General features: G+C 43.1%; 1 protein-coding gene and 1 pseudogene across 1 annotated transcript in view; both read right to left on the minus strand.

The window, feature by feature from the left end:
- Nucleotides 1-25,601, minus strand: part of LOC147605882 (MADS-box protein SOC1-like) — a 90,729-nt gene that overhangs the window by 43,860 nt on the left and 21,268 nt on the right. Inside the window, exons 3-6 of the mRNA XM_086792435.1 lie at nucleotides 12,860-12,938; nucleotides 12,688-12,743; nucleotides 12,472-12,571; nucleotides 12,333-12,374 (exon numbers count right to left, since the gene is read on the minus strand). Of these exons, the coding sequence (XP_086648561.1) occupies nucleotides 12,333-12,374; nucleotides 12,472-12,571; nucleotides 12,688-12,743; nucleotides 12,860-12,938 (277 nt within the window). The remainder of the gene's footprint in view (nucleotides 1-12,332; nucleotides 12,375-12,471; nucleotides 12,572-12,687; nucleotides 12,744-12,859; nucleotides 12,939-25,601) is intronic.
- On the minus strand, nucleotides 22,449-23,201 carry LOC147605883 (uncharacterized; annotated as a pseudogene).

The raw sequence follows: 25,601 nt of genomic DNA on the forward strand, positions 1-25,601 counted from the left end.
AGCACAACCAGTCAGCAGCCACCAACGCAGAAGGTGATGTGGCACTGCCATGTGGCACAAATGACTGATGCAGGCAGCTGACATGGCACACGTGGCACACAGAACTGATGTGGCACAGGCACTGATGTGGCTGACTACAAGCGCACGTGTGGCTCGCTGCAGGCAATGATAGGGCACAAGCGCTGACATATGTGGCTGGCTCTGCACAGCAGGCGAGGACAGTGGGGCAGGAGGCGCACAAGCGCACGTGTGGCTGGCTGCTGTGCAGGCGAGGACCGTGGCAGGAGGCGCACAAGCGAAAGAGAGAGAAGTGAAGAGAAATGCCAGGCAGCAGCTAGATGCAAGAGAAAAAAGCAACGGGCAGCAAATTGCGAAAAAGAAAAGCAGCGTGAATTTCGAAAACGCTAGCACCGTGCTAATTTCATTTTTTTAAAATATATAATAATAATAATAATAATAAAAGAAAGAGAAAAGCTATTCGAAGAGTCTTTTTTTAAAAAAGCACTTGTAGTAGTTTTTTTCTAGGGGAAAAAGCTATGCTTTTCACCCCCAAATTTGTATAAAAAGGGGGCCAAGGCTCTTGTATCCCACAACACAAATCGGGTGAAAGTTTTAAGAGGAGATCTCCTCCACATGAAGCAAGGAGGCATCTTCTCGAGAATTGTACAAGGGCTACGCCGACTGTGAGTGATAAATAAATACCTGCGGCGCCACGGTGTGGGGCCAATTCATCTTTTGTGCAGGAGCACTTTAGCTCCACTTATTCTTTTTCTTCTTCCAAGTTTATTATTCTAGTTCGTAAAGAGTTTTAAGTGTGATTAAGTGTGCTCACCGCCCGTCAAGTTTCTCAAGGCCGGTTTCACAGCGTTTCTCGGCCCTACATCAAAAATTTAGCAAGAATTCATGATCGTTTTCTCCATCCTTCTAGGTGAAGGTAAATGCATCATAGTCAGTCATTCCCCTGGCATATTCACAGCCTAGAACAAGAGAAGAGATTGTCGATGGGACCCCAACTGTAGCTGTATGTAGCTCTCCTCTTCTAAGGACGCCTCGCCTATGAAAGCATTGAGGCCTCCCTAAACAGTGAATGTTCCATGAGGCTATCCATGTATCAAAATATATGGGAGGTGGAACTCTCAGAACTACCCTCTTTCAACGCGACGAGGAGTAACACAATTGGTCTTGGGATGAAGGCGCGCTAAGTGGGCATGGATCTTGTTGGGGTAAAGGCATTATGCCCACCCTTATAGTGTGTACTAGCCCATAAGTTTTAGTACATAGTACACTTAGTACTTTTAATGTACTAAGTGCACTATGTGTACTAGTGCAAAATATACATGTGTGATAGGGGAGTCACACACTCACATTCAATGAGTTGACTTATCCCCACATATGTCTCTCTCTCTGTCTCTCCCTTCTTCTCTGTGTATGTCTCCCACATGAAACCCTAATTCTCCTAATTCTCCCATTCAACTGGTATCAGAGCCAAGTTGGCGACCCTGCCTATTGCGAAGCTGTCTTTCAACCTTCCGACTGCAGTAATGTTGCAGCCAGGCGACACTCTGTATCTCGTGGCTCTTGAGGCGACTTGAGAGTGCTGTTGAGGTGACACAAGGTGCACACAAGCGAGGCAACAGGTGGGTGGCTTGGGTGTTGCAGATGTCAGCAGCTGCCATGGCAGGCAACGTAGCAAAGCAAGCACAGTAGGCACAGGTGCTACAAAGCGCTGCACAGCAGGCATTTAGATAGTGCTGCTGATCGACACAACACAGAGCAGCCACAACCATCGAAACTGCTTAGCGTTGCACACACGGGCGGCACCCTTGGTTCTGCAAACGCGGCAACAAGTGTTGCACTTAGCGCTGCAAAGGTGCTGCTGTAGACGAAGGTTTCCATTGCTTCCATTACTCTCTTCCATTCTCGCCCTTCAACAGAGAGAGAAATAAGGCTTCAGACTAACGCGTTTCCCTGAGTGCTGCCCAACAGAAATCAAAAATTTGTACGAGGTATTTTGCTTCAATTTTTTGGGATTTTGCATGTCCAATCATCAATTGAGCAGGTACAATCATCAATTGAGCACGTACAGGTGCCAAATTACTCAAATTTTGAGCAAAATTGGCAAAATTGGGTGACATTGGTCACATTCAGAATTAATTTGTAGGAAATTGGATGTCAAAATTTGGGGCTTTTGATGTAATTGTGCCATTGGGCATTCATACATGCTGTATGATGTGAGCAATCTCACATTTGGGCCCAAATTGCAGGAAATTGCAGTGCAAATCAAAGGGCTTTTGTGCCAATTGGATTGATTTGCATGCAAGCACTCGCATTTGATGCTTTGGGCAATGTGTTGATGCCTGTCAAGCACTCAATGTGCTTGTAAATCAAGGGGCTTTTATGTATTGGATGTATATGTGGCCAGCAGGGGGAAGCATTGTGAAGACTCTGGATGCCTTCATGTGCGTTAATGTACCATGTATGATCAGAAATTGATCTTAAATCAAGGGGCTTTTCAAGATTTTATGCTTGTTGAGCTTGGCAAAGCAGCAGACAAGACTTTTACGCCTTGAATCCTCATAAATCAGCTTGCAGTCAAGGGGCTTTTGCCCAATTTCTGTTCGAGACTATTGTATGCAGTGGTCGAGATTGTAAAAATCTGATTTTCACTCATTTGGACAGCCAAGAGAGCATTTATTGCTGTTGTACTTGTTGGTACAGATTTGGTACATCTTTGTACAAGTTTTGGCATGGCTGTACACTGATTTGAGTGAGGAAAAGGTTCATTTTCAGCTGCTGTACTTGCCGGTACAGGTTTGGTATATTATTGGTGAGCACTGAGTACTCTTGTACAGTACTTTGGAAGGGGAACAGAGCACATTTAAGGTGTTGTCCTAAATCTGCAGCAACCAGATTTTGGTGATTTCATCACATACAGTTGAAGTAGAGTTGCATTTGTGCTTCCGCAGTGGGAGATAAACCTTGGAAGAACAACTGTGAGCACTTTGTGTGCTTTTGGTGCAGTGTTTGCACATCTTGCAGGGAGTCAGGCATTGACTGTTGACAGGTTGCATATTGCTATGGCAACCACAGGTGAGAGCTCTTCATTGCTTCACATCAAGAAGCTTGAAGGCTCACATAATTATGACATTTGGCAAACCCAGTGCTATAATGTGTTGCTCCAGAAGAAGCAGCACAAGCCCATCAAAGAAAGGGGTGTAATGCCCGCTTCTCTTACTGCTCGAGAATGGGAAGATATGGATGAGCTGGCAAGATCTACTATCATGTTGTCTGTGTCAGACTCTTTACTTTTCAGCATTCGTGAAGAGAAGACAGCTTGGGGAATGTGGCAGAGATTGCAGGACTTGTATGCCCAGCAAAGTGCCTCGAGCAAAGTGTATTGGTTGAAGAAACTCATAGGTCTTCAAATGAAGGAAGGGGCGTCCATGACAGTCCATCTAAATGAGTTTAATGGTATTGTCAGCCAGGTAATCAATCAAAAGTTGGCAATGGACGATGAGTTCAAAGCCACCTTTCTCTTATGCACTTTGCCAGAGAGTTGGGACACATTCAGGACAGCCACTAGTAATTCGAATGCTATGCTGTCATATGCAGATGTTGAGGGTGCTCTCCTTCAAGAGGAGATGAATAGGAAGAACAACTCTGTTCGAAAGTCCAATGCAATGAATGCACGTGGGAGATCCCAGCAAAGGGGTAAAAGCCAAGAACGGGGAAGGAGCAAGTCCCGCTCTAAAAAGGACTTGGAATGCCATTATTGTGGCAAGAAGGGACACTTCAAAAAGCAATGCTACAAATGGAAGAATGATCAAAAGGAAAAGCGCAAAGGAAAAGACAAAGACAAAGATGAAGCCAAAGATGCAAAGCCAAAGGGCAAAAGTGGAGTCAAGATTGAAGAAGTCAATGTGTCACATGCAGGTGACATTGAGGATGAAGTCCTCTTCACGTCTTCACTTGATGCCCATTCACTTCTTGCAGGAGATGGTCATGGTATGCACTCATGGATCATTGATTCAGGTGCCTCCTTTCATGTCACAGGTTGCAGAGACTTGTTTGTCAGGTATACTACTGGCAATGAAGGAGTAGTTTATTTGGGTGATAACCATGCATGCAAGATTCTTGGCAGAGGTGATGTGAGGCTTGTGTTTTCAGATGGCTCATAGCTTATGCTCCATGATGTCAGGCATGTGCCTGACATCATGGAGCAGGTATACTACTGGCAATGAAGGAGTAGTTTATTTGGGTGATAACCATGCATGCAAGATTCTTGGCAGAGGTGATGTGAGGCTTGTGTTTTCAGATGGCTCATAGCTTATGCTCCATGATGTCAGGCATGTGCCTGACATCAAGAAGAACCTGAGATCAAGAAGAACCTGAGATCATGTGCATGTGCCTGAGATCAAGAAGAACCTGCTTTCTACTGGACAGCTTGATGATGCTGATTATGTTACCACATTTGGTCGTGGAAAGTGGAAGATTAGTAAGGGCTCACTGGTTGTTGCCAGAGGCTCTAAGGTGGACACTCTTTACTTCATGCATGCAGGTGTTTGTCACCATGCTAATGTAAATGCAACGGAGCTGCCGGAAATCTCTATGTGGCATAGCTGGTTGGGACACATGAGTGTCAAAGGAATGGAGCAATTGTCTCGTTTTGGTTACTTGCCTTCTCTAAAGTTCTCAAGTTTTCAGTTTTGTGAGCATTGTATATATGGTAGGCAACTCCAGTGCCCCCACAAGAAAGCTCTTGGACAGAAAGATGCTCAGTTAGAGCTTGTGCATACAGATGTATGTGAGATGCCTCAGCTTTCTTTGGGAGGGGCAAAATATTTTGTGTCTTTTATTGATGATGCCACACGCAAGGTGTGGGTCTATCCTCTTCGTTTGAAGAGTGATACATTCTCAGTGTTTGAGAAGTTTGTTGCTCTTGTTGAGAATCAAACTGACAAAACACTGAAGGCTTTGCGTTCTGACAATGGTGGAGAGTATATGTCCAAACAGTTTTAGGACTTTTGTGATGCTAAAGGCATCAAGAGGGAGCTCTCTACTCCTTAATCATCCTCCACAAAACGGGACAGCAGAGGATGAACAGGACTATTCAAGAGAAGGTCCGTTCTATGTTGTCATATATTATCATGTACATGCTGATTTTTTCTTTTCCTTTACTTAAGGGCACTTTGCCTTTAAGTGGGAGGTTGTTGGGGTAAAGGCATTATGCCCACCCTTATAGTGTGTACTAGCCCATAAGTTTTAGTACATAGTACACTTAGTACTTTTAATGTACTAAGTGCACTATGTGTACTAGTGCAAAATATACATGTGTGATAGGGGAGTCACACACTCACATTCAATGAGTTGACTTATCCCCATATATCTCTCTCTCTCTCTCTCCCTTCTTCTCTTCTTATAGTGTGTACTAGCCCATAAGTTTTAGTACATAGTACACTTAGTACTTTTAATGTACTAAGTGCACTATGTGTACTAGTGCAAAATATACATGTGTGATAGGGGAGTCACACACTCACATTCAATGAGTTGACTTATCCCCACATATCTCTCTCTCTCTCTCTCCCTTCTTCTCTGTGTATGTCTCCCACATGAAACCCTAATTCTCCTAATTCTCCCATTCAGATCTTGTCCTCCATGTGTCACCACTTTGTCTGAGGGTGAGAGTAGGCATACTCTGAACTCCATCGATCACAATGAAGGTATCTATAAGAGGGGGCGAGGGGTAGTGCAACTGAGATATGAAGAAACACAAAAAGTAGCACCTCCAGGCTAGAAGACACACCACCTCCCCATCATGATCTCTATGGCCTGAGCCTCCCAGCTCCATCAGAGCCAGGGGCCAAAGATGGGTGAGCACATCAGTGATGCGCAAATTATGAAGATGGTGTGAGACATCTACTGCCTGCCCCCCCTGGATGGGGGTAGCCATCGGCTCCAAATCCCACTCCGTCTCCGAGGCTGCACTCAAAGGAAAGGAGAAGATAATCACGCTCTGGCATGGATGGCTTGGAATGATGAAACACCATACAGATCCGAATGGGAGCCACTGTCTCCTCAAAAATATCAATTCGATCAACCACAAGATATCGGAAGAAACAATAATCCACCAGCAGTCCTAAGATCCTCGGGGCCCACCTGTCGGGGCTGGGGACTCTCGTAGGAGAGCCCTCACCAAGGAAGCGGCGATGGTGGGCATCTCTAATGGTTTTGAGAATCGATGAATCAAACAACGGAGCTTGCCAGCACCTCCGTTGTTCCAGGTCGGGCGTTGCTAAAAGGCACGAGGAGTGCTCTTAGAGAGGCAGAGGGAGGGGGGAGTGTGGGCTTAGAAGAAGAGGATGGGGAGGGGGGGACAGTTGTGAGAAGAGTCGGTGGCAAGGATGGAGGATGAGGAGGAAGGGGGAGGGGGAGGGGGGGAGAAGGCAGAGGGGGGTGGGAAGGCGAGGAAGAGGGAAATGGGAGCAGCTGGGAGTGATCCACCGGGGAGGGGCTCACCGGGCTCACTGGGTTTAGCCGGCCGCACTCAAATTTGAGAGGCTGAGGACTCATCTCGGTAGGGTAAGCGCTGCGCCGAAGGTAGGACCCTCGTAGTGACTGGGGGTCATCATGGATGGGTGGGTGCTATGATAATAAATTCTCGAATCCTCTTGTACTTTGCCAGCCTAGTGCACGCAGTGGCATCGCTTAGCTCTAGAAGTCGGTTAGCAGACCTTTCGGTGCGCCAACGGTCTGCCAGCAGACAGCAGAGTTGTTTGTGGTTGGGTCCTGGTGCTTGGTTGCCTAAGAGCCTGCCTCTCTCCCTACCCCTTGATGATGATTTGAGCTAGGACCGAGGGGGGACCACCGGAGGTGGTCTCCTGGATTGGTGCGAGGGCAAGGTGCGAGGGCAAGCTCTGGTGAGGTGTCCCATTTTCCTACAAATGAAGCATTGGCCAGGGAGGCCTGAATACTCCACTCTCAGCAGGATGGGGTCTCCCCGAAGACAAGGAAGGGATAGTCTTCGGAGAGGCAACACGAAGAGATGGAATCCTGGCCGTCCGTGCGAGAGACAAAGGAGGAGTTGGGGGGGATTCCATCAGTCTCCCAATGGCTCCACCAATCACCGGGAGAAGAGGAAGGTATTCCTTCCTGAGGCCTAGGAAGCAGACTATCACAGGACAGTTTGAAATGCTAGCTCGTGGGTCGGATGCAGGGTAGAAGTTGTGTTGCCACCTTGTAAAGAAGGCTTGGCCATACGCAATGCAACGGGGCTCACCTGCATGACGCTATGTGACGTCGCTGGCAAGTCAAACTCAATGTGGTAGTAGCCGCGTCCTAAAGGATGAATGTTTGTGATCTTTGCCGGCACACCAAGAGGATAGTCTGTAGTAGAAGATCTTTGAGTTGTCCCCGCCGCTGAGCGGCTACCAACAATCTTGCACAATAGAGTGGAGACCTCTAAAGATGCAATTGTCACGAGAATAGCGATGGTGAGAGGGGGGGTGTAGAGGAATCTGGCACAACAAAGGGGCACATAGGCGCGGGAGCTAAATGCAGAGGCGGGGGGCGACGGCGGTGGGGGTGGGGGGGAGGGTGGGTACTACACACAAGGCTTTCGCCCATTTCCTTGCCATTTCCTTTCGATCAAAGAGCACTTTGACCATCATTGGCTCTCACTTTTTGTTAATGAAATCCTAGGTTTTTTAGACTTCAAGGCCTTACATATAAAATTGGAAGGGGCTTGGTCTTTTCTAAAGTGAAGTTTCTTGGATAGGAGACTTCCAACTTAAGCCCTCTAATTCTCAATCTCATTCCACCCAGTCTTGGATTCCTCAAGCCTTTGAAGTTCCTGGGGAGGCAATTGTCTAGTTTGTCTCAAAAGTAACACATGATCTTACTCCTGAAGTGCCTATTGTACCTACCTTTTTTAGTAGCTCTGATCCTACTAACATTTCTAATGATACAATGCATTATATTCACAATTTAACTCCCATGCATTTGGGGAAAGTGGGGATTATTTCATTGCTTCATTGTCACGTGCACACCCGAAAGGTGTACAAGTGACATGGCATCATAAACATTAATCACGAATTAATCGAGATTTATCTGGTATTTTCCAGCATTTTATCAGACATTTAAGCATGGTATTCAGCATGTATTTCGCGGTATAGGCTGAGTAAATCATCTAAAGCAGCACATTAGACTTCATTAGGCTTCATAGGCATTTATGGTGGCAGCTGACAGCAAGTAGGTGGCAGCCGACAAGTATTATGAGCATTTATGGCATTCGTGGAGTCCAGATACCTGACCGACAACAGTTTATCTACCCGACCAGCAGCACTTACCCATATATAAGCCATCGCACATCAGTTCAATCCAAGTATCTCAGCTTCTCTTTTCAGCGTTTCCTTCCCAAGAGACAAGGGAAGTCAATGGGACAGCAGTTCACTCAGCATACAGTCATCATAGGCAACATATTCAGTCAATGATCTCATATCTCCTCAGTGTTTCTCATCCATGGAGCAAGGGAGAAGCAGATCACCAGTTTAGCTAGCAAATTCAGCACATAGTTCATCATTTCTACCTCCTACATAGAGGGAAGACGGCATCGAAGGATGGTCCTCAACATTGGAGCAAGTAACAGTCTCATCATCAGCATTCATCATATCCCTCTCCTCCTGAGAAGGATCTTCATCTAGGACAGCATCATAGATCTATTTAGATCTCATTGTAAACCATTCATCTAATATAGTTGCATTGCATTGCATTGAGACTATTTGTTTAGTTAGCCTAAGGTTGTGATTACTATGATCAATCCCCCGCATGTCACATTCACATGTATAGATTTTTCTTTAAAACAACTCATCTTTGAGTAGGGAGGTGAACGATCAATTTTCTTTTGGGACCACTTGGGAATTTTCCATTACCTAGATCCCAATCAATCAACAAGATCCTTGTGCAGAGTTCATCTTTTTCATTGCTTTTTCTATCTACATTAGCTAGAATATTACTTGCTCCCATGCTATCTTTTCGCCTTTCAAGCATATTAGAATATAGCTTGCTCCCATGCTATTTCTATTCCTTGAATAGTGCTTGCTCCCATGCTATTTCTATTCCTTGAATAGTGCTTGCTCCCACTTGCTTGCTCCCACACTGTCTCTATGCCTTTCCACTATATTTGCTCCAATGTTATGCCTTTCCTACCAAAATCCAACACTTTGGGTTGTTCAAAGCTGTCCCAATTGGTTGCACAGTTCTTCTTTCATCTTTAGTTGTAAGAGCTCCATATAAAGTTTATCAAGATAATTTTAACAATCAAAATCCTCCCCACTAGATGATTAACAAAATCATAGTTGGGTAAACAGTCCTAATTGCCATAAAGATCCATATTCCCATTGCTTAGCCTTCTTTCCAAATAAGTAGTGATCTTGAATCATCCAAACGTCCAGTTGCTTCTCTTTCACATCCATCCAAAAAGAGGCCCTCTTATGCTTATTAGCATTGATCGCCTTGGCATTCCAAGAGAAGCCTGTCATGAGAAAGTTAGTTTTGAGAGTCATGGGCCACCTCCATCACCTTCAGCTCTCATGGCCTTCCTAAACTTACTTTAACACTCTAAAAAGGTTTGTTGTGCATATAGGAGAGTGTAATAATGAGGTTAAAGATCTAGCCTTGAATGCCTTCTTATCAAAGGCATCTTGACACTTTTCCCCATCCTTCGAGGCATAATTCTTTGTATTCATGTAGTGAAGTGAGGGCCATTACCTTTTAGCGATCACTAATTTAGAGGCACTCCCTTCTTGTAGGGTTGGTTTAGCATTAACTTTACTATAGGGGATCCTGTCAGAATATGTAGCGGAGATGATGACAAAATCTGGAAACACTAGAGCAAGAACAGTGCAGAAAATAAACAGCACAAGAGAAGTAGAGAGATAGGCATGTAACTCTGCTCTATATACACAAGAAGATCCCTAATACAAGACACAAAATGACAAGGGGGTGTGGGGCCATTTTATATGGCCCCAATACTGCAGTCGGCTTGCTCATGGGACAACTGACAGGCTCTATATCTCCACGACCAGCATAAACACCAGTCGGACAGCTGCTCTGCAGGGGGTGTCGGCCAGCATCAGAGGTGTCCACGACCTGTCACATACAGTCGGCCACCTCCAGCAAACACACAGATGCAGTCGGCCAAGATCAAGGTCCTCCTGTCCCACCACAGGACTGCCACCCAAGCCACAGAAAAAATAGGAAAAATGGGGGAAAAATACGGGGAGTGAGGAAAAATGAGAAAACACCTAAAAGGGCGGGCACACGCACAATAGAGGCCCTGGTAAATAGGTATAGAGACAGGAGATGACTTCTAATAGGTCCCTCCCTAGGGGATTCTAGAACACTTCACAGTTGTCGCCCCTTGAGATGCCTCTCACGATTTCAGACTCCCCTCGGAAACTCTCCCTTACTATTGGATCTTAACCCCCACTTTACCTTTTGGTGTGGGGACTACTATCTTCACATCGTCTTCAGTAAATTCCTCTTTTATCACCCTTGCTATGGGATCCTAACTCCCTATTTACCTTTTGGTGGTAGGATTGCTATTTTTGCATTGTCTTAAGTAGAACTCCCTATTTACCTTTTGGTGGTGGCCGTGGACTGCTATCTTTGCATTGTCTTAAGTAGAACTTTCTACATAGCTTATTTTCAATTCCTTTCCTTAATCTAGCCTCCTCAAAAGCTTTATAGAAAAAGATAATGTTCGGCATAATTCTTAAAGCATGGATAGAGTGGAAACACGACCTGGCAAAAGATCCAAATTGTGGTTTCATCCTCAGCTCTCAGTAGTGTGCGAGGTTTATCAACATCTGAAAGGAAGGATATATACTTCTATAAGTTAAAGCTATTTACGAGGCAATGGCTATCTATAGGTTGCGTGAGGCTATATAAGTGGGGAGAGCCTATTGTATGGACTATTGCATTGTTTTGTATCCTACCGGTGCGGTCAATGCAAAGAGATCCACCTGTTTATCAACAAACTCTAGTGGAAGCAAAGTTATGACTACATTGGCTCTAGAGTGCATATTGTCTCTATGAGAGAGCCATATGCCTTTTGACTGCAAAACTCTCCTCTCTTATCTTAAGCCATTCAAAAAGTTTATCCTTGGCCCAATCTGTATAGGCTTGGTTGATTCATCCAAGTGACTCTACAAAAATGACTTGTCCCTCATTTTATCTTCTTGAGGTCAAATCTCCGTGCTCAAGAAATGATTGATCATACTCCTGATCTGCCCAAGATTCTAACCGCTAGTCGTTGTCATCCCCTTGTTGATTCATCACCACCCTCATGTTAAGCTTTTGGATCTTATCTCTGTTGTAAGATTTAAAGAGGACTACGTACAATTCTTTTTCAACACTAATATGTAGTTTTATCTTGGTCTTATCTTTTTGAGAATAGTTAGACCTAAAAGGTTACCTACAAAAATAAGTAGTTACCTACAAAAGGATATCAAGATTTTAAAAGATCAAAATAAGTACATGTGCATGGAAAAGCAACAAGATGTCAAAAGCTGACAGGAGGTGCTAACACCTAAACATCATTCAAGGACCATCCTAAGTGGGACACAAGGCCCCATGGCTTAATGGAATGGAGCAGTCAAGTCATTCGCTTCACTTATATGCGAGGAGGCTCTTGAAAAGCATAAAAAAAGAGAGACATTAAGGACTCCCAAGATATAAGTACAATAAGATCCTTTGTTGGCTTTGTAACCATATTGATGTGACCAACAAAGAGCTTGCAGCTATGGTAGAGGAGCATTGAAGAATCCAAAATGCTTTTCTGGCACTTGCTAATTTGAACACCATCAAATTCTATGGTGTACTTTTTTTTGGTCTCATAAGCTATTCGGATGATAATAAACATCTCTCTCTCTCTCAGAAAAAACCTCGCTCTCTCGCTCTCTCTATCAGAGAAAACCTCTCTCTCTCTCCACCACACAAAGACAGAAGGTTGTCCGCTGACATGACATGCTCCCATCGTAGAGGCCTGACATTCACTCCACCATCACATCGGTTGTGGCTGAGGCAAGAATCGTCATTAGCTGATCACAGCATATCTCACTCTACACAGGATCATATGTTGATCACATGTACTGTTAGATGTTTTCATATTTCTTTTTCTTTCTGTTTTCCATGGCCCAGTATATCCATGGTACCACTGTATTACTTTTGGTCTCATATAGGCCCTTGGCGTCTTCTGTAGACGGTAGACGTTTCTCTCTCTCTCTCTCTCTCTCTCTCTCTCTCTCACACACACACACACACACACACACTACCTTTTCTTGAATCTCGTCAAGCCGCTCCAGATGTAAATAGTCCTATAAAATGGAATAACATGCAAACCTCTCAGCCGACAAAACAAAGCCGGAATGCCAAATGAAAAAGAAGCTAGGTCAAATAATATATCGCACTTGCCTTCTTTGCACGAACGCGGCCCAGGCTCTCATCGATTTGCTGTTCCAAGTGGATGAGATCTTTCAAGGATAGACGCTCTAAATCATCACCAACGAGATTTCTGCAAGCTTGATAAAAGCCATCATCCCGTTGCAACAAAGAGGACCTTTCAAAGGCTGTCGACCGAATGTAAATCACCAGAAAACATTAGGATAATATATTTCTGACAATACACACCTTTGCAGCGTTTTTAGTTTCTCGGTGTATTGCGCCAACCTATCTGTCTGGGTATTCTGCAGCAGCACAACAGGGTCAGCATTCATGAATTTGAAGAAATTTTCGATTACAGTCTCTAAGATTATTCCCCACACCTTACGTTGAAAGTATACAACGAGAAAAATAGACTCACATCGGAGGAATTATTATTATTATCATCGGACTCCGAATCCTCGCGACACTTTACATAGCGTTCTAGTATGCTTTGAATGCTGAAATCCAAAAAGTGCAGAAAAGATGGTTAGCACCAAGACAACACGATGAGCTATGTACACGAAACTCTCGCAAAAACAGACAGAACAACCAAGTTCTTCGTGCAGAAACGCGAGTCGAAACGCCCATATACAGAAAGTGCGTAGTACTCAGTCGGTACCTTGGTTTAAGATTAGCAGGTACAGATACTTCCCGATTAAGTCAAGGGTCTAGGTCATTTGTACTATTGACACGTCCAGTATGTGTGGAACTAATTTGGTAAGTTCACTCTTCGTGTATCCTATTATTTTCTTTCTTTCTATCTATCTATTCTATTACATATTAACGAGACACCAATTTTTCCCAATGGCAGTGTGGAGGAGACATCCTCCACAATCCCTCGCAATTCACCTCTTGATCGTTCCATCTTCTATAGCTTCGATCGCTCCAAATCTCTAATATTGATTCACCTCTTGGTCGCTCCATCTTCTATCGCTTCGATTGCTCCAAATCTCTAATATTGATTCACCTCTTGATCACTCCATCTTCTATATGTATGTTCGTCTCAACATACCCATATTCCATTCTGAAACTCCCCGACCGTGAGTGCCATAATCATGTCGTAGAGTGGTGAGAGAGGAGTAGTTATGATGTGACCTTTCAAGAGCGAGTTGGAATGAGAATTATAAGGATAAGGATAGATGGGTTCGAGGCTAGATACATAACTCCTGTCACTACGCATTGATGGACTAGAGGCGATCAATGCTTTCAACTTTCGCTCACTACTACCAATCTGCTAATGTGGATGTTAAAATATTGCATCCTTCTATTTATGTTGTCGTGGAGTTGTCGGCCTGTTTTCCTACAACCGATTGCTTCATGCACAAGTATATAAGAGGTGCTCCCTTTATTCATTCTATCATATCATTCCTTGCCCTACTTGCTGGCTCTTATACTCTGTAACCTCAAGCTAATAAAGCTCAGTTCTTGCTTGCAATCTTTCTCTCTCTCGCTGTGCACAATCTGTTCCTCTACATTTTCTGCTTCCCTAGATTCTCCAGGCTGTAGATCCTTAAAAAACAGTGGCTGCGTTTCTCTTTCTTAGCTGTGTTTCTTGCTCTACAAGCTCTCCAACTGCTGTCGGCCAGCCCCCAGGTTGCGTTTTTCTACAGAGGCAAGTGGAGGAGTTCTAGCTACAGATTCAGTATGTGCATCAGACAAGTGGCACATCAGCTCCTCTCCCTCTCCAAGATCCCCTCCCTCTTCCGGTAGGAGGTTCCTGGTGGTGTGTTTATGCGTTTCTTTTGCTGCTGTCCAGCCTGCATCTTCAGAGAGGGCTATTAGTCCCTAGTTGGATCCTGTGGAAAGGTGCTTGAGAGAGCACGTGGATTGCTTAGCTAGATAGGCCAAGTTCCTTCTGTTGCACATTTCAAAGTCTTTGGGTGTATTGCTTATATTCATGTCCCAAAAGAGACACGACACAAGCTAGAACCTTCAGGTTTGAAGGTTATTTTTATTGGTTATTCTGACAACTCAAAGGGTTACAAGTTTTACGATCCAAGTTCTCAAAAGGTAATTGTTAGTCGAGATGTTATATTCAATGAGTAATGAGGTTCGTGGTCCACACATGATGCTGATGATACAAAAACATTACTCACTTCTTTTCCTTTTCTACTTTTGGACGATGATTTGCATGATGACAACACTCTTTTGATGGATATTGGAGACAAGTCTATTGATGTTCATCCTACGGTTTCAAAGGAGACTGCTACAGATCTTGATATCTATGTTGATCTTCCTATTGAACTTGAGCACGGTGCAAATCATGTATATGATGATGATCTTGAAACCTTTAATCACGTATTGGCTGTTTGTGAAGATCCTTCAACTTATGCAGAAGCTATGTCCTCTCCACAAAAGGAACAATGGAAGGAAGCCATGGAAGCTAAATATGAGTCTTTGATCTCGAAAGGTACATGGATTCTTACCAATCTACCTTCTGATCGTATTCCCATCAAATGTAAGTGGGTTTACAAGACCAAAACAAAGATAGATGGATCCTTCGATAAATTCAAAGCTCGTTTAGTTGCAAAGGAATACTCACAAATTGCAAGGATTGACTATCATGACACTTTTTCACCTGTAGTTCGTAGTACAAGCATTCGAGTACTACTAGCTTTTGCAACTCAGTTTGATTTGGAAATACATCAAATGGATGTTAAGACGGCTTTCCTTTTAATGGAGACTTAAAGGAGGAAATATATATGGAGAAACCTAAAGGATTTACAATTCCCAGAAAGGAACATCTTGTATACCAACTCCACCGTGCTTTGTATGGACTAAAATAAGCTTCACGATCATAGTGCATCAAGATTGATCAATTTCTCACATCTCAGGGGTTTGTTTCTTGCTTCTCTGATCCAAATCTTTATATCAAGCGCAATGTGGATAACCATTTTGTGATATTGGCCCTTTACGTTGATGACACTATAGCCTGTCGAACGTGGCCATAAATGAACTCCCCTCTGATCCTGTCTCCTGCTCTCCCTGCATCCACCATGGCGGCATGCAAGAAACAGGTGCCCAAGCAAGATGACACAAGGATATTGATTATGTGACTCTTGCAAATGTCTACCCACCCATCTAAAATAATAGTGCATCCGAACTCCTGCCAACCTGCTTTCACAGGAGTGAGCGCCTTGTCTATCAAGGCCTTCTGCTTATCCAACATGGATGTACGCATCTTCGTATACTCAAGACCTGTCCACGTCTCAGTAGGCCCTACCTGTGCAATTGCTTTCACCATTCTTTTCCATTGGTCTATCCTTAACACATTGAAGGATATATTACACTCAATAAGAGTACGACAAATCTCCATTTCTGCCACCCTTTGCCACTCCTTTACCCAAGCTTGTGATGAGATACAAGAAGGCAGAGTGGATTACTTTGATGCCTCCCCTGTACCTCTCGCATCTTGTAGCAGGAGGTCCTCATCATCGGCAATACATGCCCTCTTCCTGCCTGTGGTGGATTAGGCTAAAGCCAAAAGGCTTTCACCCTCATCTAGTGTACCTAAACCTGTAACATCTCCAATAAAAGCATCATGGAGAGCATCTTGCGTACTTTCACCACCTCTAACACTGCTTGCACCACCCATTGCAGGATAATTCTCCAACGTAATCAATTGGTCCATCAAAGCTTGTGGTATTTTATCACATGGACCACATTGATTGGTGCACCCGATACCTGTCATGTGCTTGATGACGCTAGTTATGGTGCTAGTGTACTACTCCCCGCAATAATACTTGCACGCACGCCCATAGCCGAGTACCTGACCCTTGCTGAGAAGCGGTGTTAACAACCCTCAGGACATTGGTGTGGATTCCCCAGTTCGGGTTAGTCTTGCGTGGCATGATGAAGTCTGGGCAAGAGAGAGAGCGAGGAAAAGACTCGTGGGAGGTCTTCAGAGGAGTGCGCAGACTTGAAATTTGCTCTACAAAACTTTGCAGGTACACACAAGACACTCGATTTTGCAAGTACACACAAAATGCCCAAAATAAAGTGCAACGTGGTCGCTTATCTACAATCGCCTGAATTTGGGCCTCGCCACACATGCTTCGTATTTTTTATTTTTTTTAAATGACTGCATACGGATCCGTACAGTACGGTACCGTACTGTACCGTACCATACAGCTGTAATGTACTGTATGGATTCGTACGTACATACGACAACAACCCTTATGTGTGTGTCCGTGTGTGCATCTTTGTGTCTACGTGTTCATGTGCATGTGCATGTACATCTCTGTGTGCATGTACACATGTACGTTCATGTTTGTCATGTATGTGTGCATGTATGCATATCTCTCTCTCTCTCTTTCTCAGAGACATAATCTCCCATGCACACACACACAACATCCTCTCTTTTTTCACATGCACACATACACATGCAATATGCCCTCTCCTCTCTCTCTCTCTCTCTTTCTCTCACACACACACCTCTCTCTTATGCACACACATGCACATGCACTCTCTCTTCTCACACCCCCTCACACATGCATAGAACCTCTCTCTCTCTCTCTCTCCCCCACACACACACACGTACATGCACACACACACACACACACACACACACATTTACACACAAATATGTGTGATTGTGTGCACATATACACACGTGTGTGTGATTGTGTAATGTCGACTTCATGCATGCATGCGTCATGCAAGTGTCTTGATTATGTGTATGTGCTAGTGTGTGTATGGTGTAAGTGTCTGTACGTGGTGTGTATGTTTGTGTTTGTGTGTATCCATGTGTCTATGTGTGAGCATGTGTATATGTCCGTGTGTATATGTTTGTGTCTGTGTGTGCAAATGCACGTGCATGTCTGTGTGTGAGTGTGTGCATGTACCACGTGCAAATGTGTATGCATTTACGTCTATGTATACATGTGTGCATGCATGTACTTGTATATATGAGTGTATGTATGTGCTTGTGTGCATGTATATGCATGTATGTGTGTGCAAGCTTGTGTGTGTGTGTGTGTGTAAGTGTGCATATCTCTATGTGTGTGCATGTGTGTCCATGCGTGCAAGTGAGTATGTGTGTGTGTAGATCTATTTATATATACATGCTTACATACCTATAGATACATACATATATACATACATACATACTATAATATATACATACAATATAATATATATGTGTGTGTGTGTGTGTGTGTGTGTGTGTATGTATGTAGTTATCCATGTATGTATAGGTATGTGTATTCTCTCTCTTACACATGCACATAACATAATATTGGAAGATGTGTGTGTGTGTGTGGAGGTGGGGGGGATTTCTTTCTAATGTATTATATATGTGTGTGTATGTGTGTGTGTGTTTATAGATATATATATTGATAGATAGATCTATGTATATATACATGCTTATATACCTATAGATACACATATATATAAATACATACATAATATATATATGTGTGTGTGTATATGTATTTATCTATGTATGTATAGGTATGTATATATAAATACATACATAATATATATATGTGTGTGTGTGTATGTATTTATCTATGTATGTATAGGTATGTATATATAAATACATACATAATATATATGTGTGTATGTATGTATTTATCTATGTATAGGTATGTATATATAAATACATACATAATATATATGTGTGTATGTATGTATTTATCTATGTATGTATAGGTATGAATATTTTGTCTCTTACACATGCACATAATATAATATTAGAAGATATATATGTGTGTGTGGAGGGGTGGACAATTTGCTTCCTAATGTTGTGCAATTTAAAGTAGTTTAGTTATATTTTAGCTTTAAAAATTTATAAATTCTCAACAAAAACCTTCAAAATTTGAGGGTGAGAAAAATGTTTTGTTGGGAACACTGCTAAATGGAATTTCTTACGTCGTGGAGAAACACGTTAGGTCTCAAGCATGCCCACGTACATCCATTCATGGAATCCACATCATTAAAACAAAGTGCCCACGTGAATGTATGTCTCCATGTCAACTGTCCACACTGAAAGAATGTGCACAAGCAGAAGCAATGAGCATGAGAGAGAGAAAGATTGCAAGCAAGAACTGAGCTTTATTTGCTTGAGGTTATAGAGTACAAGAGCCAGCAAATAGGGCAAGGAATGATATGACAAAATGAATAAAGGGAGCACCTCTTATATACTTGTGCATGAAGCAGTCGGCTGTAGAAAAACAGGCCGATAGCTCCACGATAGCATAAATAGAAGGATGCAATATTTTAACACCCCCTCTACATCTTGAAGTGTGCAAAAAAGTCAGAAGAAAACTGATGACGAAGGTGCGACCATGGACACCTCGGCATGGCCAATACTAAGTACACCTCGAAAAATGCACATGTCAACTTGTTGTCTTCAGAGAACATAATGCCACTATAAAGAGCAAAAGAAAATCTGCTTGGCTCCAAGCTCAAAGTAGAACTGTGAACACATCACATCCAATAACCTTGAACAAATGAACATGAAACACATCCTGTCCATAGTCTCTACTGACCAATAGTTATGGAACTCATCCGAACCATGAAGGAAACTTGGTTGATCCTGGAACTCATCCGGACCATCAAGTGAACTTGCTTATCTTTATACTTGGAGCTCTGACACACGGATCCCATGCTCTAGATTTAATATAAGAGAGCTTTTGAAAGCTCCCTCACCCGCCCACAAGCCGTTTCTGGAAGACGGCACGCGGGGGATGCCCTTAGGATCAGAGCAGCAAGACATACCAGTCATGCTCTCTCCAGACTGTAAGGCCTTGGAAGAGCTGGGGTTATCACTAGACGAGTCTGTGTCAGTGTCATGTGACTTGTCTTTGCACTTCTTTGAAGACTTGCCCTTGTCCCTGGCTTTGCCTTTATCCTTTGACAGGTGGCCTTTCTTCCCACACTTGTAACACCGACTCCGAACTTTCTTCTGCACCGTCTCGAGAGTGCCTGATCAGGTCCAATAGATGATGAAACTTTCAATTTCCCCTGAGAAACTAGGATGGATTCCTCTTCCAAGAGGAGAGTACATAGATCATCAAACTCGAGGGAACATGTTGTGATCTGAACCCACAAAGCTCGGGAAACCATGTCATAATCTGTAGGAAGCCTGATGAGGAGGAGAGCAGCTAACTGAGAGGAGGTCAAGGCAGTACCCATTGCCACTAACTGGTCATGAATTACCTTAACCTTCATCACAAATGATTGCATCATGGAAGTCCCTGCTGAAAACTCCAAAGAAAAGAGCTGACCTAATAGGTTGACAAACCACATTGTAGAGTCTCGTGCATATAGGTCTGTCAGCTTTCTCCAAACAGAAGCAACACAATCCAATGTTTGCATGGCAGGGGAGACCTCTGGTGAGATGGCTCGTACAAGTGCAAAGTGAGCTTTTGAGTCTTGATTCTCCCAAGCTGAAAGTGAGCTTTCGAGTCTTGATTCTCCCAAGCTGAAAGTTCAGCGAGAAAGGCATCCTCCTGGTCCTGAGTCCACTTCCTACAGCCGGTAGGGCGTTCGTTCGTGCGCTTGAAAAATCTCCCAGAGACCCTTATGTGTGAATCAGACCTTCATCTGTAGCTTCCAGTGATCATAGTTTGTACCACTGAGCTTTTCCTCCTTGTTTGTGCAAGGGGGGACCCATGTCTACCTCAAAGAAGCTATGTCTCAAACAACCAAGCTGTGATTGGAATCTTACCAGAAGGTGCAGTAGTTGGAAGATGATTTTGAACAAAAATGGCTGTCAATACTGCTTCTGCCCAAAAAGAGCGAGATAATCCAAAATGAATAAGCATGCATCTGATTGCATTCAAAATTGTACGATTCTTTCGCTCTGCAACTCCATTCTGTTGGGGAGAATATGGAATGGTATACTCATGGTGGATGCCGTGGTTGATGCAATGATCATGAAATAAGTTGAAAATATATTCACCACCATTATCACTTCGAAGAATTTTGACTCTTCAACCAGTGTGATTCTCCACAGATATTTGGTACCTCTTAAATGTGTCCCATGCTTCTCATTTATGTCGTAGCAAAAAGACATTTGTATATGGTGAATAGTCATCAATAAAAGTAATGAAGTAACGGTAGCATGGAGGAAAGGGTCCAGAAATATCAGTATGAATGAGATCCAAAAGATTATTTGAATGAATATTTGTAGACATTGGAAATGGCTTACGATGATGTTTTCCTAGAGCACAATATTCACATATCCCCATATACGGGTGAGATTTGAGGTCCATACCTCTCACAAGATCATGACGATGAATATCAAGAAGCTTTGAGAAATTTGAGTGAGCAAACCGATGATGCCATAGCTTACAATCCAGATCTCCTAGAGCTGTAACAACATTTGCAACATCCTCATTCAATGAAAGTTCAAAGAGATTACCATGTCGAGGAGCAACCGCAATAGTGGTGCAAGGATGGTCCAACAGTATTTGTGCAAGGACGGTTCCTTAGTCATAAACACTACACTAGGAGACCACACACGCGCATGCACACAATCCCTCTCTCTCCTCACTCTCCCACACATAGAAGCTCTGTCTCTCTCTCTCTCTCTTACACACGTACGCACAAATGCACACATACACAAACTCTCTCTCTCTCTCTGTCACCTACACACACACATGTAAATATTACTATATATAATACACATAATTTTAATAAATTTTGATTAAATTTAATGTGTGGAGGTGGGTGGTCGGGTGTGCTCACTTTTGGATATATAGATAGATATATTATTGTTTTTAATTAAAAGCTGCTTTTTACTCTCTCTCTCTCTTTTTCTCTTTTCATCCTCTCCCTCTTTTTACCTCTCTCTCTCTCTCTCTCTCTCTCTCTCTCTTCCTAGCCTATCCCATCTCTCTCTCTCTCTCTCAAGCACACACATAGATGCGGATGTATGCACTCTCTCTCTCTCTCTCTCTCTCTCTCTCTCTCACACACACACACACACACACCATGTACACATCCGCACCTGCACTAATGCAAACACACACTCTCTCCTCCCACACAAACTCTCACACACAGAAATTCTCTCTCTCTCTCTCTCTCTCTCCCTCTCTCCCTCTCTCTCTCTCTCATGCACACACACATTCCCTCTCTCTTCACACACACTCTCTCACACACATAGGAACTCTTGGTCTCTGTCTCTGTCTCTCTCTCTCTCTCTCTCTCTCTCTCTCTCCCTCTCTCTCTCTCTCACACACACACACATGTATAATTTTAATTAATTAAATTTTAATGATGGGGATGCATGTGAATCAAGGTGGAAAGGTACGTAGTGTACGGCACGCTATCAGTACACGTACAAAACGTACTTCTGTACGAAACAAATTTTAAGGTACATAAACAGTACGTACCATTTGTTAACAGTCCTAGAAACCTGAATATTTTGTAGACATAGCAACCAAAATACTTAAAATAATGAGTGAACCTCATTACTTAAAGTTTAAATTAGTTACCAAGCCCATTACACAATACCTCATGTCATAGTGATATAAGCAAGAACCATGAAAGTCATAGATGATGAAAGAGAGTACAAATATCATGTCTACAGCACATGTCCTGGTCCACAAGTGCAAAAAGCAAAACAATGAAACACTACAGTTGTCTAGACGCAAGAGTCTCAAATCTTATTCAGATGAAGATGATGAGTCTTCTGAAGAGAGCATGCCTCCATCATTGATACCATTGCCCTCTTCATCGAACTCTGGCTCAGCAACAACAAGCTCCAGTGCATCCTCGTCATGTGCCTCGGGAATGTGAGTGTGAATGAATTGACAACCTCATTTGCACGCCTCTACTGGGTGCGACGAACTGGAAGCTTTCCCCAGCGAATGCTCTCTCGTCTTGCAGAGCCTGGATCTGGAGCTGCCTTAGCATAGAGGAATGCTGAGAGATCATGCACGTGAGCGGGTCACACAACGATCCACACTCTCAAGCTCTCTATGTAAAGCTCTCAAAATCTCATCTTGCTCATCTCTAATCTACCGATCCACAAGCTCCCGGCGGCGGCTGGGTTCATCTACCAATTTGAGTAGTGTTGGATCAACCTGTTTAAACATGCCACAAATTGCATATTGGATATTCATTGAACTAGAAATAATTTTCTACTAAGTTCTTCTTGAGTCCAATTTATACTTGCTTCAGTGACCCCAAAGCATGGTAGCTTCGCACGAGCCTCATGTTAGCTCTGTAGTACACCAACTTCTCTAATTGAGAAGTACTAAGGCGATTCCGAATCTTGGTGTGTATAAGACAGTATGAGCTCTAGTTCCACTCACATGCTCCAGCTGAGCAATCCTGTGCAAAAATGAGTGCAATGCGAGCAAATTTGTAAATCTTTTAATGCTAAAACATCAAGCTTCACTTCCGAAGACTATACTTTAGAGATTAATTATAAGTTACCTGCTGAGAGATTGATTACAAGTTACCTGCTGAGAGAGAACACGAAGAGCAAAGCGTGAAAGGTTTGGAAGACCAACCCTTCCATAAGAGTGCCACCATGTCAAAGGAAATTTCATGGCTTCCTTCCTCAATGACACAGGTCTCACAAATGAAGCACCAATACCATTCATGTACGTGGTGAACTCTCTATCGATCTGAAGTTGCTCCTCCTCTGAGAACATCCTTCCAACATACTCTGACTGCTTCATGCTCAAAGCAGTATTATTCCATAGCTCTGGCGACCTGTAGAGAGGATGGAGCATGGCAGCCATTGCATGGATGGGACGGCTCATGAATGTCCACCGTTTGTCTACAATGTCCAAGATCTCACCTCGACTGAAAATGAAAGATTGAAAATACATGTAGTAGGTTACACATGTCATGAGAATCGAGAATCGAGAAATCATAAAAATCAAAGAAAGAGGAAGAAATTAGAACTATTGCTTACCGTTGAGTAGTCATCATGAAGCACTGAGCAACATGGTCTTTCATTTGCATAAACAAATGAAAGAACAGCCCCAAAGTTGAGCCCTCCATGTCTGTAAGTCGGAGAAGGACATACATGGGCTTAAGTGCAACTGAAAGGCTATGAACTTGCTGCCAAAAATCATCATCCAGGATCTGCTGCTGCAAGTATTTTGTACGCTCATCCTCTAAATGATGCATCTGTCCTCGCCACCTTGGATCCACAACTGTTGATGATAGTGAATCTCTTATCTTGTAGAGCCTATCCAAGACCAAGAATATGTAGGCAAACCTAGTCTTGGAGGGTCTCACCATATCCAAAGGGCTATGGCTCCGAAAGATGGCAAGAGCCTGATGCTTCTTGCGGAAGAAGGTGGTGATCTTTACAGCATCTGCAACAATGGTGTGCACCCAAACAAGCTTCCCAATGTCTTCCATAAGTAAATCAAGACAGTGGGTAGCACATGGAGTCCACACTATATGTGGAAACTCTGCCTCGGCCATTTGACCCATTGCCTTGCAGTTAGAGGTGTTGTCGGTCACCACCTGCACAACAGTATAGTACTTTGCTGATGTACTTTATGTTCTAAATATTACAAAGAACCTGGTTTCTATTGGACAGATGGTTGAACAAGGTCTGCAAGTGAGATTTAATCCTCAAGGATGTTTTATGGAAGACTTCAAAAATAAGTGTTGCTTGGTTGCAAAGGGTAACAAAAATGGTGGGATATTTACCTTGGATGTGAACATGCCTGAGATACAGGCAGCCATGTTTGCGCATGGAACAAGTGTCATTGTAGATATTAACATATGGCACAAGCGCATTAGTCATATGAATGTATAGCACTGAAGTCTATGCAAGCCCAAAATATTATTGCAGGTTTGCCAAAGATTAAGGTTGACGGTATGCATAAGGTATGTGAAGGATGCCAACTTGGTAAGTAGGCCAAACATGCTTTCCTACATGAAAAGCATGTCAGTGCAAGGCCAGCAGTGCATCTAGGGTGATAGGTTTAGGGACTCCTCTCTAGATCAAAATGGCCATGTCCAAATCTTCTCCCTCGTACATAACTTGAGAATCTAACTGTCTAGCCTACCTATACCAGGGTACCTATACCAGGGATCTCCAAGTGATGTAGCAAGATTCTCTCATCCTACCGATCAAGTGTACACTACTAGTCTACCTCGCCAGATTTTTTAGGTCTCTCAACAACCCCATATGGAATACTGAGTGGACACGAAAGTTGCAAAGTATTGCAAGCATTTGGGATCTTCGTTAAGCAGGGTTTCTATACTTTTTTTAAAGCATTTGGATTTTTTTTATTTTTTATTTTTTATTTTGAGAGAGAGAGAGAGAGAGATGGCTATAGAGAGGGAACCACTTCTTTTCAAGAACCTTGGTTGCCCACGCAGGAACGCATGGGTCCAATACTAGTATATATATATATTCCTACAATTTTTTTGATATGTATTAAATGCCACTGAGGTGGCATTTAATTAATACAACCTTAGAAGATGAGTTTCCCCACCCCCACCCCCACCCCCCTCCCTCTCCTCCTCCTCTCTCTCCCTGCCTCACTCGTTGAATGAGCCCTTCGAAGCTTTTTATAGAGAATTGTGGACCTTAAATAGAGAGGATATGGGTGAATGCATGCAAATAGAAACGATATGGGGAGTCATCATTTTTGTGCCTTAAATAGATAGGATTGAATGTATGCAAATAGAAAAGATATGGGGGTCATCATTTTATTGCCTTAAATAGAGAGGATATGGGGGGTCATCATTTCATCGACTTTTTGAAGCCTTAATCATTACATACTAAAATGAAACCTTAGAAAACACTCTTATTCTTAAAAATCTCACATAATAATATTTAATGGAAATGCAAAAAACATTCTGGTACCATATTATTCATGGCGGTTTTTATTCATGTATTAATTATTGCACGCCTTTGGCGAGCATTAATTAAGAGACCAAAGCTACCATTGCACCTAAGGTTCGCACCCTCCCTCACTGTGTGGACTACGTACCCTCAATCCATGTTAACTGGCTATCGTCCTTCTGCCACCACTGCACCCCTCTCCCCATAGCTATATCCAACACCCTTCAAGCCCTCATCACAACTCGAATCCCTTCCTTGCTCCTTCTCTTGCTCGAATCCCTTCCTTGCTCCTCATCCTGCTCAAATCCCTTCCTACATGACTGCTATAGGAGAAGAGAGAGAGAGA

Source organism: Cibotium barometz, chromosome 58 (assembly GCF_041138505.1).
Source record: "Cibotium barometz isolate CiBa-2024 chromosome 58, ASM4113850v1, whole genome shotgun sequence".
NCBI classification, from domain to species: domain Eukaryota; kingdom Viridiplantae; phylum Streptophyta; class Polypodiopsida; order Cyatheales; family Cibotiaceae; genus Cibotium; species Cibotium barometz.